The 16,905-nt window shown below is 46.4% G+C and overlaps 1 protein-coding gene across 1 annotated transcript in view; it reads left to right on the top strand.

The window, feature by feature from the left end:
* The window catches only part of GALNT17 (polypeptide N-acetylgalactosaminyltransferase 17), a 204,170-nt gene that overhangs the window by 79,543 nt on the left and 107,722 nt on the right, over positions 1 to 16,905 (top strand). Inside the window, exons 4-5 of the mRNA XM_062012568.1 lie at positions 3,174 to 3,348; positions 6,500 to 6,697. Coding sequence (XP_061868552.1) covers positions 3,174 to 3,348; positions 6,500 to 6,697 — 373 coding nt within the window. The remainder of the gene's footprint in view (positions 1 to 3,173; positions 3,349 to 6,499; positions 6,698 to 16,905) is intronic.

Here is a 16,905-nt window from a genome sequence, read left to right as displayed (position 1 = left end):
CATTAGTGGAAGTCATTTAATTCCTCATACTACTACAGACCTCCCAACCTTCCTGTTACAGCTCTGAGACATGCTGCAAAGATACAACAGTTGGGGATGAAATGTTTCTTAAATCAATATGACAGATGAAAAGCTTTGGTGCTACTGACCTTAACTCAACAGCTCTCTCTGCATCCTCAGCCCAGAGCCACAGGTTCTGCCAAGGCACGTCAGAGCTGCTGTGGGTTGTTTTCCCTTGGGCACTCGCTGGAGCGACTGCTGAGTGAAGGAAAACACAGGGTAAAGTAGGAATGACTTCAACTGACTTAGATTAAGATTAGATTTGTGAGTGAGTTATGATTGCCAGCCCACTAGAGTTCACATGGAGGGAACTGAGCATGTTTGGTCCTGCAGGAGCTGCACTGTGGGACGGGGGCAGCTCTCACAGTGCAGCTGTGTCGGTGCAGGGGCTTTTCCACACAGCTACATCAGTTCTGCTCGTTGGTAAGGGGAGACCTGCTCCAAGGCCTGCTTGGTACTTGAACATGAGTTTTGGAGGGTGTTCCTGGAGATTAGCATTTCACTTCTGTTCTCTAATAGTGGATTTTCCACACCTGCAGTTCTGAATGCACTGAGAAATGAAATGCAAAAGCCACCCCATCCCTGTGCCCGCTGGCTGGATGCCCAGCTGACTGCCAGGTGTGTATCTCATAATACCAAAACAGGACTCAACAGCCTCCCTGCACCATGCCCTCCTCCCACAGAACTGCAGACCAGCTCAGAAGGGCAGGAGGCTGGCAAAGGCCAGCACAGATGTGCAGCCATCCTCTGCATTGGGGCTTGCACAGGCACATAAGAACAGTGAATTCTGAGCCAGAAGATGTGTGCTGTGAGCTGAGCCAGCCTGGGAGGGAAGGAGCAAACCCCAAACCTGTGCAGGCTGTACAGACACCCCTTAGCCACATTTTCCATGTCTGGTTAGTGCTTTTGTCTCTCTGGAGTGTTTCACCACTGGGTAGCAGCTCATTAGGGATGCTTGTAGCACGTGTTGCAGTGGGACAGGGACACTCTGGCCTCTGTTAATGAATGGGGTGGTGGGATAGAATGACACTGACCCTAAGCATCTTCTCAGTGCTCTCTCTATGGTCACCTCATGCTCTTTCACAGGTTCATGTGTGTGCTGTAGTGGCCTTTGTGCTCGCAGCAGGTCAGTTCTTCACCTGTTGGCATCCAGCATCTTTCAGAAAGGAGGAAGATGTGGCTGTGGCTCCCTGGTGAGTTTCTGTGGAGCTGCCTGTTATGCAGCCTGGTGACCGTAAGAGTCCCTCAGGCTTCACCCTTGGCTGCCTTTGTGGCAGGATGTTATGATACTTCCCTGTTTCACTAGAGCTGTATTCTCCTTTAGGCTACTCAGACAATCCCCTTGAAGATTTCTTCTGTTTTCCTTCACCTGAGATTAAAACTCCAATTTGAGAGTGGTTCCAGTTGTTCAGTCTAGCCTGTAATGCAGTAGTGGTCTGCAGCTTTAATGGCTCACCTGCTGAGATCCAGCAGGTAAAACACATGAGATGCTGGTGCTGTGCTTGTGGGGTTTCATCTGTCAAAAAATCTGTGTCTCTGTCTCCTTAAAACCATTTGGGAGAGTTGTTGTCTCCATAAAATACTGGGTTTTTTTCCCTCTGAGTGGCTCAGCATGAAATGGAAGTTGCTGAGTTATGGATGTATGTGAAGCAGATGCTTTGAGTTGAGGAAGGGGCTCATTTGCTTTATTCTTTTATTCCCACTTCAGCATAAAAAGAGAAATGAGACTTTTGGGAAATTGATATATGCTGGGAAGCATCCCAGAAAGGCAGTCTGAAGCAAGCATGGTTTGTGTGCTGGGAAGAAGGCAGGGAAGGGACGAGAAGAGAGAATCCCTTTTCCTTTGATGGTTTCTTGGGCTAAGCCCAGCAGATGGGACTTGCTGTTTATCCTTTTGCTCTCTGTTGCCACGTTTCCTTCATGTAGAAACCCATGTGTGCTCATATATCTTTGGTGTTGTACCTTGTGGAATATATTAATGGTGACTTCTGGGTTTTCTCTCTCTTTCTGGAGAGTGAGTATGTGTGAAGGGCAGTAGGCAATAACTTGGGGTCATGGACCATATCTTAATTTTGTGCTGTCCTGGAGCCTCATATTGATGAGAGACATTCTCAGGAGCTCTTTCATGAGGTTAAGAGTCCATATTGGCACACAATAGTTTTGCTTAGTTTTCACAGAGCACTTCTCATCAGTAGCTCTTCCTGCATTTAACTGCTGTGCCAGGAAGTAAAAGGACTGAGATGTCTGGCAGGGCACTAGCGCTTTTCCAGATTGTTGAGAAAAACATACTAGTTCTGACCCCTTGTTGTAACCTTTCATATGCCTCAGTGTTCAAAGAACTCTGTGTCTTTTATACTCAATATTTGCAACTCAAACTTTAATGCTGGTAATGACTGCAGGCTGACAGATCCATTATGTTCTCAGCTGTAGCACATATGTGGGCTTAGACAACATAATTAAGTGGTCTGCAGTTTCTAATGAACAGGAGATACATGGAACAAGGATCTTCTGAACAAAGCCAAAATCTCTTTCTTCCTGTCATAAAAGCAGGGGAATTGTCAACTTTTCTAGTGGACAAAGCTTGGAAAACATAGAGCAAATGCCAAGACTGTGGTAGTGAGACTGAGTAAAAAGAATAGTGAAGCTCATACATAGTTTTGATGTTCTTTACCTTACTTCAGATGAGTTTTGCAGCCTTTCTAGCAATCCACTCAGCTCAAATCTCCATCTTAAATTCGGAGAACTGGTGTTTGGCATCCACAGGTGACTTCTTGCTATTCTTGTCTTTCATTGGGGTGATCTCTAGATGTTGCAAGGCAGTCTAGCTGGCCTTCTGCTGCTCTTTGCCAAGAAAGATGGCCTTTGGGCCCTTGGTCATCCAACAGCAATGATCTGGCAACGCTGAATCTCTTTTATAATGGCAGTGGTCAATCCACCAGCAGCTGTCTTGTGCAAATCAGCATCAATTGACCCAAAATGATTACGTTCCTCCCAGCAGTGTTCAGAGACGCTTGTCTCCAGGGAGTTATGCTTGTATGCATCAACCAAGTGGGTTTATTTTAGGTGGAAACTGTTGCAGCTTTTCAATGGGTTCTCTGGCCCTTCTTCTCTAGAGGAACTGAAGGCCCCTCTGGAGGAGTACGTCAATAAGCGGTACCCAGGCCTGGTGAAGGTGGTGCGCAACCAGAAGAGGGAAGGTCTGATCCGCGCTCGCATCGAAGGCTGGAAAGCTGCCACTGCCCAGATCACGGGGTTTTTTGATGCTCATGTGGAGTTCACTGCTGGCTGGTAAGTGGCAGAGTGTGTGCCATGCATTCCACAGGGAACAGGCCAGCGTTGGGTAAGGACAGCTGTGCAAACAAGTCCCATCTCATCCCATCCATCATCTGTATTGAATGGCCACTGAGGAGTTATGATGGGAGGGTGCAAGGAAAACCTGTCCCTATCCTTGTTTTATAGAGTCATAGAATGGTGGGAGTTGGAAGGGACCTTTAGAGCTCATCCAGTCCAACCCCCTGCAGAACCAGTTCCCACCTAGATCAGGTCACACAGGAACGTGTCCAGATGGATCTCGAAGCCCTCCAATGAAGGAGCCTCCACACCCTCCCTGGGCAGCCTGGGCCAGGCTCCCTCACCTCAGCACTGATAGAGTTCTCCCTTATATTTAAATGGAACTTTTTCTGTTCCAGTTTTTGTCCATTACACCTTGTCCTGTCACTGGATAAAACAGAAAAATGTGCTGCCCTATCCCTTTGGCATCCACCTTCCAAATACTTGTAGCTATTAATGAGATCCCCCCTCAGTCTTCTCCAGACTGAACAGCCCCAGGTCCCACAGCCTTTCCTCATAAGGAAGATGCTCCAGTCCCCTCAGCATCTTGGTGCCCTGCACTGGCCTCTCTCCAGCAGTTCCCTTTCCCTCTGGAGCTGGGGAGCCCAGAAGTGGCCACAGGACTCCAGATGAGGCCTCAGCAGGGCACAGCAGAGGGGCAGCAGAACCTCCCTCGACCTGCTGGACATACTCTTCTAATTGTTTTCTGCAATCCTTTTCTATTCCCTCTAATGTGTGCACACTCCCCCTGACCCTGTTTCTATTTTTCAGGTCGATTTGCCATTCCCCTGGCCTTAAGTAATTTCTGTAAGTTTAAAAAAGCCCAGGCAGCAAGGGATAGAAAGCAAAAGTGTTTCCCCCTTCCCGGCCCTTCGCAGCTGGATCCCACTGGGAAAGGCTTAGATGGTTTAGATTGATTTGTTTCTCCTGCAGCTAGGGATAAGTGCAGAGGTGCAGAAGCAGCAAATGGCATTTCATAAGGATTTTTTTTCCAGAGAGACTCAAAATCTGTGAGTTCAAGTGGCTTAAGTTGGAGTCTCCATCATGAGAGAAGCCTGAGAGGGATTTATTTGTTGTATTTTATTTTATCTAACCAAGTGTAGAAGTAAACATTCCGTGTTTAGAAAGTGGAGGTAGAAGCTAATGTGTCTAATTTGAGCAGAGTAACATCCACCAGAAAAGTGCTTTAGCAGCTGCAAACAGTTATTGAGTTCTTTAAGAGAATGCAGCTGAAAGGTGTCTTTAAGAACTTTTTCTTATGTTGATACCTGTATGCCCAGCTAAACTTCCTCATACCTGATTTTATTGATATACAGAGGAAACTCCTGTTTACTGAGCTCCTGAAACAGCTTTCCTAGGGATAAACAGGGAGCTGCTCTGCAGCTCTGGAGTTGGGTACCTGCTGCTGTGGCAGGAGGCACCAGGAGTGCCAGTTACAGACTGAGCCCTGGTTGATCAGTGGCTCTTGGACTGCAGAGGTGAGGTTGAGTACACTCACTGCTCTCAACATACATGAATGAGCCAGGAGTGAATTTAGCAGCTCTAGACCCCTTGAACTGTGTCCCAGAATAAATAAGGCCCTTCAGATTATCCTGATTCCAAGAATTTACCCTGCTCTGCCCAAAGACCTTTATTATTTGGGGGAAATTTGGACAGTCAAAGCATGGTTCAACAGAACACATCCTTCCTGGCCTTGCTTTGCAGGAGGGCTGTTTGTGAGCCAGGCTTCCCAGCCTGTGGATTGTGTTTTCCTGCAGGATGTGCTCCTGTGCATGGCAGCATTGGAATCTGTGTGCAGCTGCCCTGCAGAAGCACATCAGAGCTTACACAGGAGAACTGCCCAGGTGGAACAGAAGTGTGTGAGAGCAGCTGTGATGCCACAAGCCACAGGCCTCCTGTTATGCCACTGGTCATAGCCAGAAGCCTAAGAAAGCATATATGAGTAGGGCTAGCACATAAAATATTCCTTCAGAGTATACTACTAAAGTCCAACAGTCTGCAGGTGTGAGGCAGGCACAGCTTCTATGTTTTTAGCAACCCCTACTGCATTCCTCATGAGTGTTTTCCTGTTGTTTCTTGAGCCCATGTAAACTTCAAGCACTCCCAGCATCCTTGGGCAAAGGTGCTTCACACCTTAGCTACCCACTGTGGGAAGAGCTCACTTCTTGTTGTCCATCTTGTGCCTATTTCTTTTGGTGATCCCCTAGTTCTTGTATGGAAAGAGTCTCCAGATGGCCATGGAGCATCTGAGCCCCTCTTGGCTGTACAGTCAGCCCACGATGCAGAACCAGTGCTTGGCTAATGCATTGTCTGATTTCATTGCTACCTTAGTAAAGAGTTCAGGAAAGCTCAGTTTAAAAACACAGAGATGTTTAAAAGAGTTGAGAATATAGGATTATTTCTTCATAATGCTTTTGAAACCAGCACACCAGAGAAATCATGGTATACAAGCTCTGCAGGAGAAGATAAGTTTCAGAGCCTTGAGCTCATATCCACAGCTTAATGCCTTAGTGTGTGGAAATAGCCCTTTGCATGTGCAGGTGACTTCAGCTGGTCCATGAATTTGTGTAGGAGAGCACTAAAACTCCCCAAACCTGCAGTGCTGCAGCTGCCTGAGCTCTGTGTGTGGTGGCTGTCCCCTGTGCTTCCACAGCAGCTCCATGCACGGGATGGGTCTGGGTGGGAAAGCCATTAAGTGGAAGCGCTGGAGCATCTTGCAGCATCTCCCTTGTGAGAGCCTGGTGAGCCTTTCTGAGAGAACCTCCTGAGCTTGGCAGCGTGAGTTCTTCGCCTCTGCCTGCAGTTTCTGTGCTGAGAAGGCTTGAGTGGGTGGAAGGGTGAGACACAGGCTGGTGTGTTTCCCCTAGGGTTGCCTACAGCCTCTGCCAGAGCAGGGCAGCAGTCTCCAGGCTCTCAGACTGGGCTTTGCTCTGCAGCCACTTGTGAATCAGAGCAGAGAGCAGTGCACATTATTCCCTACTGTTTCCTGAACAAAAGCACCTTTGCTCCTACTCTCACTGAAGTGCATGAGCTGTACAAAAGCTGCAGTGTCCATCTGCAAACTGTGGGAGGAATTAACCTTGTGTTCCTGTTGGTTGTTTCCCCTCAGGGCTGAGCCGGTGCTTTCGCGGATTCAGGAGAACAGGAGGAGGGTCATCCTTCCCTCCATAGACAACATCAAGCAGGACAACTTCGAGGTGCAGCGCTACGAGAACTCAGCCCATGGGTACAGCTGGGAGCTGTGGTGCATGTACATCAGCCCCCCCAAGGACTGGTGGGATGCTGGAGACCCCTCCCTGCCCATCAGGTACGGCACAGGCACCGCGTCGCTCGGCCTCCGCCAGCGAGCTGGGACAAGGCAGAAGGGGGAAACACAGGGTGAGGAAGGCAGCTGAGAGGAGTTGAGTGTAGTGTCATAACACAAGCCAGCTCAGAGAGGCTGGAACACAAGGCAAGAAGGGTTTTGCTAGGCTGTAGGCATTTGGAAAGGGGGGTTATTTGGTAACGATATGCAAAAAAATAGGCATTGAGTGTGGGCAGCAGGTCGAGGGAGGTTCTGCTGCCCCTCTGCTCTGCCCTGGTGAGGCCTCATCTGGAGCCCTGTGGCCAGTTCTGGGCTCCCCAGCTCCAGAGGGACAGGGAACTGCTGGAGAGAGGCCAGTGCAGGGACACCAAGATGCTGAGGGGACTGGAGCATCTTCCTTATGAGGAAAGGCTGTGGGACCTGGGGCTGTTCAGCCTGGAGAAGAGGAAACTGAGGGGAGATCTTATTAATAGTTACAAATATCTGAATAGTGGGTGTCAGGAGGTTGGGGTAACACTTTTTTCTGTTGTACCCAGTGACAGGACAAGGGGTGATGGGAAGAAGCTGAAACACAAACAGTTCCATTTAGTCATAAGGAGAAACTCCTTTGGTGCTGAGCTGAGGGAGCCCTGGCCCAGGCTGCCCAGGGACGATGTGGAGGCTCTTTCTCGAGAGGTTTCCAACCCCCCCTGGACATGTTCTTGTGTGACCTGATCTAGATGGAGCTGCTTTGGCAGGAGGGTTGGACTGAGTATCTCTAAAGGTCCCTTCCAACCCCTATGATTCCATGATGTCTATATGAAAACCACTGAGGAAGCACAGGAACTGTGTAGACTTGTAGACTCATATGTTTAACTGCATATGACAGAGTCACTTTACCTTAATCACAGCATTAAGTTTTTGCAAATCATAAATAATGGGGTGATTATTCCTGTGTAATGAACTGAATGTGAAGTCAGGAAATACAGTACTGTGTTTTCTTAAATAAAAAGCACATCTCCTCTCAGGACAAACTTCCTAAAAATGTCCCCAAAGTTGCTCTAACACCTCAGCTTACGGGGTCAGCAGCTCAGAAATGCTGTCCCAACCCCTCCAGACCTCAGGTGTGGGACAAGCCTGTCAGGACAAAACAAGCAGGAGGGCAAGGGGATGCTTTGTTGTGCTTGGGAGACTAGGGCTGCTCAGTGATTTTTTTCCCTGGACAGCTCCCAAAAATCAGAAGAGATGCTCTGAGTGGTTTTCTGGTCAGCTGAAGAGGATATAAGATAACGTTCTAAGTTGGTTAATATGGAGAAGGCTTGTCCTGAGGCCTGTAACAGATGCATATGTGCAAATCCATACCTGATCTGAATCCTGAACCAGAATATCTGCTTTGGTCACTGATAAAATCCCTGGAAACTGAAATGAGATCTGTTCTCATTTACTCAGAGACCTTTTTTTGATTCTTTGGGCTCTCTTCTTCCAGAAAGCATGTTCAGCCATCACTGGAGGAACTGACAGGTTATTCTGCCTGGAATCAAGTCTTTGGGGAGTTGTTTTAACCAAATGCCAGCTGCTGGACTTGTTAAAGGAGAAGCTGAAAGGCTGTGGTATACAGAAGGTGAGGCTGAGGAACTCAGAGCCTTTGGAGGTGAGGCAGGAGCAGTGTGGAGCTGACCCTCCCTCTGCAGCGTGACACCAGCCCCCAAAGCAGTGTCTCTGGAGGATGACAGAAGGGGACTGTCTGTTGGGATGAGCCTTTCTCAGCCAGTGGATGTAAAAGCCAAAGTGTTGCAGGGAACTGCAGCCTCTTTTAGCAAACTAAACTGCTGTAGTTGGGAGAAGCAGTCAGGCTTCAGGCATATGATGTCCCCTGTGACTGTGACACCAGCCCAGGACAGAAACTGTCAGACATGGTGCATGGAGGGAACTGCCCTCCCCACATGTGACACTTAAATAGGTGACATGACCTCCTGTTCCATTGACTTACAAGAACATGGTTTTCATTTCAGTTTCAGTGTGCTGAGGGGAGTGGTTTAAGGAGAGCAGACTGTGCCAGACACAGATGTAACGGGCTTCTACATGGCAGTTGGTGTTTGATGACAGGGGAGATGAGAAAGAGATGGGGAAAAGGAGGGACTGACTGAGGAAGAGGAGGAGAGCTATGGGGAGCTCAAGGATTGGATGCCTGTGAAGAGGTGATATGAGGAGGTTGTTACCTAATGGGTAGCTGAAGGATTGGATGGCTATGAAGAGCTAAAGTGGGGAGGTCAGTACCTAATGCAAGGAGGATATTGGTTTTTTAGGATGTAGTTTTGCCTCAGGATATGAGCCACTTGACAAAAGTGGCCACCAAAGCCAGGGGTGTAGATGGGATCACACATATATTGGGCACTTCAGATGTCTCCAGATCTCCAAAAACTCCTTTTTTACTAGGTTCAGTGCTAAAAGCCAGCAGGTACTGCTAAGCTTTGAACCAGTGCTGCCTGGAGGTTTAATGTGCCTCTGATCTACTGCTCTAGGAGTGAAAGGTTTGCTGTGGGAGCTCTCTTCTGGTGGGCAGAACATTGTATTGGGTTGTTCTGGGGGACATTGCTAAAGTGTGGACAGGATGCTGAGTTAAGCAGATTGCAAAAAGTTACTGCTGATGAGGAGCTGGGAGGTGCAAGAGAGGTTCCTGCAACCTTTCTGCACCACTTGAAACCCTTTTTGGAGAGAACCTGGGAGCAGGTGATGCCCTGTGAGCCCCATGGCATCTGCAGCCTTGTCATCCCAAGGACCTGCCTGCTCAGCTCTTGAGCACTGCTGGGTTGCACCACAAATGAACAAGAGATCAGAGGAGGCTTACAGAGACACTGGACTGGCAGCAACAAGGGTGCATGTTGTGCATCACCCACCTGGGCTTTGTTAAAGGCATCTGTATTGTGGACATTGCTGCTTGAGGTGTGTGGGAATCGGAGCTCTGGGGTTAAAAGGGAGATGGGATGGAAGGGCTCTGCCTCCAAAGCTTGCTCTGAGAAGGGGCTCCTGTAACAAAGCCAGGAGCCTCCCAGTGATGTTAAATTATTAAACAACTTGCTAAAATAACACTGTTAACATGCACTGGGGGAAGGATTATGAGAAAGACAAATGGGTAGTGTCCACAACAAAAAGCTAATGAAAAATACTGTCTCATTGCATTATGTTGTGTAAACATATACAGACCAGAAATAAATGCCTACAGCTATTTTTTTGTCATATAATGCTCTGAAGACTCTGCACTTTATGGCAGTGTTTGCATGCAAGAAATACCAGTGCACTGCTCCATGTAATTATGCATGGGATTAGAGAAAAGCCTGAAATAATAGTATACAGAGGTACATTAGGTTTTTAGAGACTGTTTAGGATAAGAGTGGGAGTGAAGTTAAGGCAGTTTACTCCATTGCTTTTGGTGTTTATTCTCTGGGTGCCTGGGGTTTGTGGCAGCTCCAGGAGAGGCTCCCAGCCTGCCAGGGCTGCTCCTGTGTGCGGGTGCACTGCTGTGTCAGCCCCTACCAAACCCTCACAGCAGAGGCTGGAGACAGGCAGCTGTGTGAATATGTTTGGAGGCAGTTTTCTCTCATGGATAATTCACAAGATACAATTATCCAGGCAATGAGAGCTGATGGCATGAAACCCATCTAAAATATGGCCCAGTCTCAAAGTGACTCCAGGCTCCTTGCTCTATCCGATAGTTTCCTTACAAGGAGTAGTCTCTTAGTGCTTAGGGGGGATTCTGGTGTAATACCTGTGTCCTGTAATACATATTCTTTTATATTTTTCCTATTAACTTTTAAAATCCTGATCCATAAAGATGCCCTCCATCTCAGCTCTCAGCTGTGCACACATTTCACAGCCAGACTTGCCGGGCTGACTGACTGCCTCTGCCTGCCTCTGCCCAGAAGACAGAATTGTGATTACAGCATAGTGTATCATGTCTAAATTACTTCTCACAGAGGAGACAGACAGTAAGTGACTTTTGAAATGGTCATCATATAGATCCAGGTCTTCATCAGCACGAGCTCCTGCAGACATGTGATTTCCTAGTCCAAATGATGCCCATATGTGTGTGTATAAATGAATACATGCTTCCATTACATATCTGGTCATACTTGGGTGTAGGAGATGTTGACACATTTTGTCTAGTTCTTTGTTATTAATCATATACATTGATCAGAGTTTGCTGAGTCCAGGAAACCTGTGCATCAACAAGAGATGGAGGAAAGCTGGTGCTTTCCATACTCTGCAGGAAGCCCCAGAAAGGTTTCTGGAAGTGCTGTGACTTGATCTGGATTTGGGGTGTCTCAGGGTGGGATCTGCCTGCTCACAGTCTCCAGAGTCATTGCCCACCTGGCAGAGTGTGAGGTTTTTTGAGGCTTCTTGGGGTCTGGATCCTATCCAGTGTTGCAGCATCAGTAGACTGTGAACTTCAACACCAATAGTTTCTTCTGCCTGACTTATTTAGTTCATTCTGCATCAGGTTTTGTCAAAAAGCAGCTTTGGAGAAATTGCTGATACCTGGAAGATTTATGGCTAGATTTGCTGATTGTGCTTCAGTTACAAGTCTTGTTACAAGTCTCATGATTTATAGTTACATATGTGATATATTGATGGCTCCAGGGGCCTGATTCAGGAAAACAATTCCATGCACTCTTGCATCTGTTTCTCTTCATGAAGAGAAGTCAGCAGACAGTGCATATTAAGCAGCCTTGAGGACAAGGGACACTTAACTGAGCATGGAAATTGGGGTCATCATGCATTTCTACTGGCAGCAGTTCACATATCCCACCTGAGAGAAAAGGAACTTAGGTCTTTGCTGCCTGATTGGTCAGTCTGTCAACAGTGCTGTGACCCCACTGTTCCCAAAAGGCAGATTAATTGGAATACAATGCATTTTTGGACTTCCTCTTTGTATTTTCTGTGCTTGACTGGGGGGATTGGTTGAGTTCAAGAGGCAAAAGCGCTGCTGAAAAGCTCCATTAATTAGCAACCCCTTGTAATGTGTTGGGGCTGAAGGAGAAGTCCTTGGGTGGCTTTAGAGATGACAAAGAAGCCTCTTTCCAAGCACACAGTGTGTGGGATGCCAGCTGGGAGCCAGCTAGCAGGTTAAATTGGACTTTGGATGGGGCTTTGCTGCAGCTGTTTTATGTGGTACTTAATCTTTACTGGTGTTGGAAGACAAAAGCTCATTTAATTAGAATTAAGATCACTGTGAGGAGGAAATCGGTTTTGAGAGTTATGGATTGTAAAAGAACAGAAAGGCTGTGAAGTTTGGGGTTTTTTAAAGGTGAAAATAATTTGAATTAACCCACCCAATTACCTGCTGTCTCAGCCTCACAAATGCTAATGAATTTCCTTTTGCAATGTACTTATGAAAGAAGAAACTCTCATCCCTGTGGCGTAAATGATGCAGAGGTTGAGATGGAAAAAGCAGAAGAGTTTTAGGTTATTGAATATGACACCTGAGTGGAGAGAAGGTGCCTAATATCTGCTGCTTAACAAAATACTTGTGTTTGGTATAAACTGTTCCCTCAGTCATAGACTGCAAACGTTGGGATCACCACTCTGGTAGCTGTGCATTTCCTTTGAAGTAAGGTCAGAAGGATTTGTGGTGATACCATTGTTGTCTATATTTCCATGTATGTTTAATTCCAGAACCCACAAGCTATTGTTTTTCCCTTTTTGCTTCCATCATCACTTCCAAAAGCATGAAAACTTGGTGTTCTCTTTATTTTAATGAAATAAATAGTGTGTCCTTTCCTCTTTTAGTCTAACCACTGAGACTTCTTCCAGGCAACTGTTACAGTCTGAAGCTTTTGCCCACACAGGGTATACACAAACCTTGAAATAGCCATAGGGGTAAAAGCTCTGGGGAAATCACTTCTACAGCCATGTAAAATGATGCAAGTGGATCTTTGTGGTTCTCCTGTAGCACATCCCCACCTTAGCAGGGATTAGTGTGTTACAGCAGGACATCAAGACCTCAGTACAAAGGTTCTGACAGGCCTTGCTGAAACTCAGGTAACGTAGTTTCACCAACATGCAAGTGCTCAGCGTGGCAGTTCATCAGAAGGCAACTCAGAGATGTTGCAGACTGTTAAACATGAGTGATATGTGAGGAAATGGCATGATGTCAAGGATTCTTTCCTGAGTTTCTGTTGTATTGCTTTGAAAAATCTCAAACTCCCTCGAAAACAGTTTGTGCAAAGTGCTGAGTATGTTTTTACATTAGTTCTTCCTGACTTTAACTGCTACAAACTGTAGGTTTCCTGTATGAAGGCAGCTGTAAAATGCTCTCACTCTTCTGGCCTAGCTGCTGTGGAAGTCAGGGGGAAAGCTGATTTCCACAGGAGCCAGGCGTGGGGTGATGAGGATACCGTGTGGCTGGAAACCTCACCTGGGATGTCTGAGAAGATTCAATGTGCAGGTGTTTGCTTAGAGGGATGGGATGTGTGTGAATGTCACAACAGCTGCAGAGCACTTAGGGAGTTATTTAATGGCTTCATAGAAAATTTAAATGAAACAGATAAAATAATGCTATTGGTGATCTGTCTCAGTTTCTAAAGCCCCTTTTCTTAGGCATCTCAAAGAGAGCAAAGCTCTGTGGTTCCCACCCAAATCCATTCTCTCCCTTGAAGTCTGATTCTCCTCCAAGCCATTTGTTGCCTGCAGTTGCATGTCCAGGGGCCAGCATCCTGCTGTCAGCCTCAAAGCAGAAATCCCACTGGCCTCAAAGTATGTTGGGCCAAACCTCAGTCCAGCATGGGAACAATACAGACATTTGCCCCTAGGCAAGGTTCTGTTGGTGCTGCTGGAATGAGCTTCTACAAGCTTATATAAACATCTGAATAAATCAAACCCCAACCATCCTTAGTGTGGTTGCTGGAAACTTGTGCTTCCAAGTATGTGGCTCTTAAGGTCTGGTCACTCATGGCTGGCATGGATCAGAACAAGGGTCTCTGAAAGCTTGAAAACAAGCTAACTAAAAAAGAAGTGAAGGGATTTGGTTTTTTTCATCAGTGTTTCATTTGGGACTCTCTTGTTTGGGCTCAGAATCTAGGAGATGAAAGATTTAGGTCAGAATCATGACCCCAATAACTTTGTCATCCATCTCCAGATGAAACTACAGTTGCTTTACCAGCTTCAAAAGTACTTTGACAAGAACCTTTTCATTTTTTTTCCAGTTTTCCTTTTAGTCATCAGGCTTTTTTGGTGCTGATTTGAGGCCGTGGATTAAAAAACCCCTACATTTAATTGACTTTCTAGATCTTCATTTTAAAGTTATTGGGGAGTAGTGAGCCTCAACTCACTGTACAAAGTGACTTTCACTCAATAGTATGCTAATTTTAAGCTTTTAAACTTCAGAGATTCCCTGTGGTGTGAGGAACCTGCTGTGAGCTGTGGACTTTGGGAGGCTCAGATTGCTGGTGTCATGCCTTTTTATGATGAATTCTTCGTCCGGTCATTTTTAGTGTTACATAATTTAGTGCAAAGCATAAAAGAAAGGTGTCTAATAATTTGTAACAGTGTCAGATTTTACAAGATGAACAGATTTATGTCACTGCTTGGAAGATATAAAGCCACTGCTGAGGGTGCACCTGAGGTTTAAGCATATGTAGCAGGTTTAGCAGGAGCCCATGTGATGAGCAGCTCTCTCCATGGGTGTTAATGCTGCATCTTGCTTCAGACCTGTAGTTTTGTAAGACTGTCTTTGGGATTGCAAATATTGACTCTGTCCACAAGCTGGGGTTGATCCAAACCTCACTGAAACACAGTAGGGTTCCCACCAAACACCAGATTTTGGGAGTGGCCCTTACAAGCCATGTGATTGAACTTTCTTCTGTAAACTAGAAGAAAAGCTTCTGGAGCAAAGGGTCAGTGTTTCTGCAGCTTCTGAACATTGTGGCTAATGTTGTCATCACAGACAGCAGTGTGTCATGGTACAGACACAGCAGAGAAACCCAAATGGGCTCATGCACTTGGTTTGGCCAAATGACCTTGAAAAGGCAGCGTTTGTGTACTTTTTATGTAGACTTTTTTGGAGTGTGCAGTGAGATTTGGGTGCAGTATTACATAGCTGCCCCAAAGAAGGCTGAGTTTGCCCTGGGATGGAGAAGAACCCATTCTTTGAGTTCTGAGCCCTCAGGCCAGATTGGTGCAGATATAATCCTCCTTCCTGAAAGGAGTTGGAGTTCTTTAGTATAAAATGTTGATGTAAACCATTTCTATAAAGGAAGCAAGCTGGCTGTGCTGGAAGCATTTGCCTTTGTATTTTTGAAGCTTTACATAAGAGAAGTATTTTGATTAAAAAAGAAAAAAAACACACTCCTGATTAAAAAAAAAAAAGCAATACACTGACAGAACTTTTAATCTGAGCCCAAGTTACAAAAACAGCCTTTATTGATGTCAAAGTTGCTTAGGAAAGGAAAGAGTAAACAGGATTTGGCCTTTAATTTGTGAAGGGTTTTGATTTTTCAGAGGCATTAAAGAGACAGAAAAGATGGGTATTGAATTATTTAACAATTGCTAGTAAAATTAAGCTTCAGTCAGCCTGTTTTCACCAAAATAATCTTATGAATAAAAACAAAACAATCTGGGACAACACCAATATACGGAGCCCAAATCCCTCTGACTGAATTGTCTCAAAGTAGTCTGTGAAGTGGTTTTGCAAGTCAAAGCCAAGTGGAGCCTTTTCTGTGGTCTGTTCACACTTCTCCTAGGAGAAGGCTGCTGTTGATGGATTATACAAATGTCTTTTCTCTCTAAATCCCAAACCAAGGGGGAAATATGCAGAAAGGAATTGGGGGGATTTGGCCCTTTCAATTTATTTTTTTCTTCAACAGAAGACATTTAAGTGATTTATTGGCCAAAACCAATCTATTCTCATTAAGAAGCAAGTATTTAATGACTTTTGGAGGTGGGTATTTAAACCAAAGAAGTGATAATCGAGCCGATTGCGCTCAGTGACAAAATCCAGCAGCCCTTCATCAAACAGACTTAAAAGAGTGTTTGAAAGCGAGTGCTGAGGGCTATGATTTTCTTTCGTGTGCACTTTAATTCACTGTCCTTTTCAGTCAGTGGTGCATAAATAGGCATAGTTTAAATTACAGGAAGAATAGATCCTTATTATCAAATCCATCGGCTGAAGCAGTTAAGTGGTTGATGCCCAGGAGCCCCCAGCTCGCCTCTGCTCGGGAGCACGGCAGGCTTTTATAAACTGCCCTGCTCTCTCCCTGCCCAGAGCACCGCTGGCTGCTGCGTTGGAGAGTCAAACTGAAATCTTCTCCAGCTTAAATCTCTTCAGGGTGCTTGTAAAACACAGGGGTGTGAGCAGCAGGCTGGCACAGCACGTGGTTAATGGGCAGAGCCCATCTTGAGGCCTGTCTGTAGGCCCGCGCTTGGCAGGTACAGAGCAGGAGGCTGCAGCCATCTGTGGCAGGGCCAGTGCCTGGCCTGACCAGCCATAGCCACCCCTCCTCACGTGCCCTCGTGGGCAAGGAGGCCAATGGTAGCCTGGGGGCATCAAGAGTGTGGGCAGCAGGTTGAGGGAGATTCTGCTCCCCCTCTACTCTGCCCTGGTGAGGCATTTGTGTCCAGTTCTGGGCTCCCCAGCTCCAGAGGGACAGGGAACTGCTGGAGAGAGGCCAGTGCAGGGACACCAAGATGATCAGGGGATGGAGCATGTGTGTGAGGAGGAAAGTCTGTGGGACCTGGGGCAAGAGAAGAGAAGAGAAGAGAAGAGAAGAGAAGAGAAGAGAAGAGAAGAGAAGAGAAGAGAAGAGAAGAGAAGAGAAGAGAAGAGAAGAGAAGAGAAGAGAAGAGAAGAGAAGAGAAGAGAAGAGAAGAGAAGAGAAGAGAAGAGAAGAGAGAAGAGGCAAGGCTGAGGGATCACTTCAACAGCACTTGTACAACAGCCCCCTCACCTGCTCCTTTCTAGACCCTTCACCAGCTTCATTGCATGGGAGAGGATGGAGAGGCTTCCCCTGCAGAAGCACTGGCTTGTGAGGCCCTGCTGCCCAACAGGATTTGTAGGAGCTTTTTGGAAAAGCAGCAGCTGTGCTGATCCTAAAGGATTTGGTGAGGTGCTGGATCATCACTTGTTCCCCCTTCCCCACCATGAGCTCAGAGGGAGTATGAGGTGGGGAGGATTCCTCACAGCTCGTTAAGATTTTTGAGGTCCCCAAATCAGAAACCGTCTGTGATTCCAGTCCCAA

Source organism: Colius striatus, chromosome 20 (assembly GCF_028858725.1).
Source record: "Colius striatus isolate bColStr4 chromosome 20, bColStr4.1.hap1, whole genome shotgun sequence".
Lineage (NCBI taxonomy): Eukaryota > Metazoa > Chordata > Aves > Coliiformes > Coliidae > Colius > Colius striatus.
Note: the sequence above shows the minus strand (reverse complement) of the source record. Positions and strands in the feature narration are given on the sequence as shown.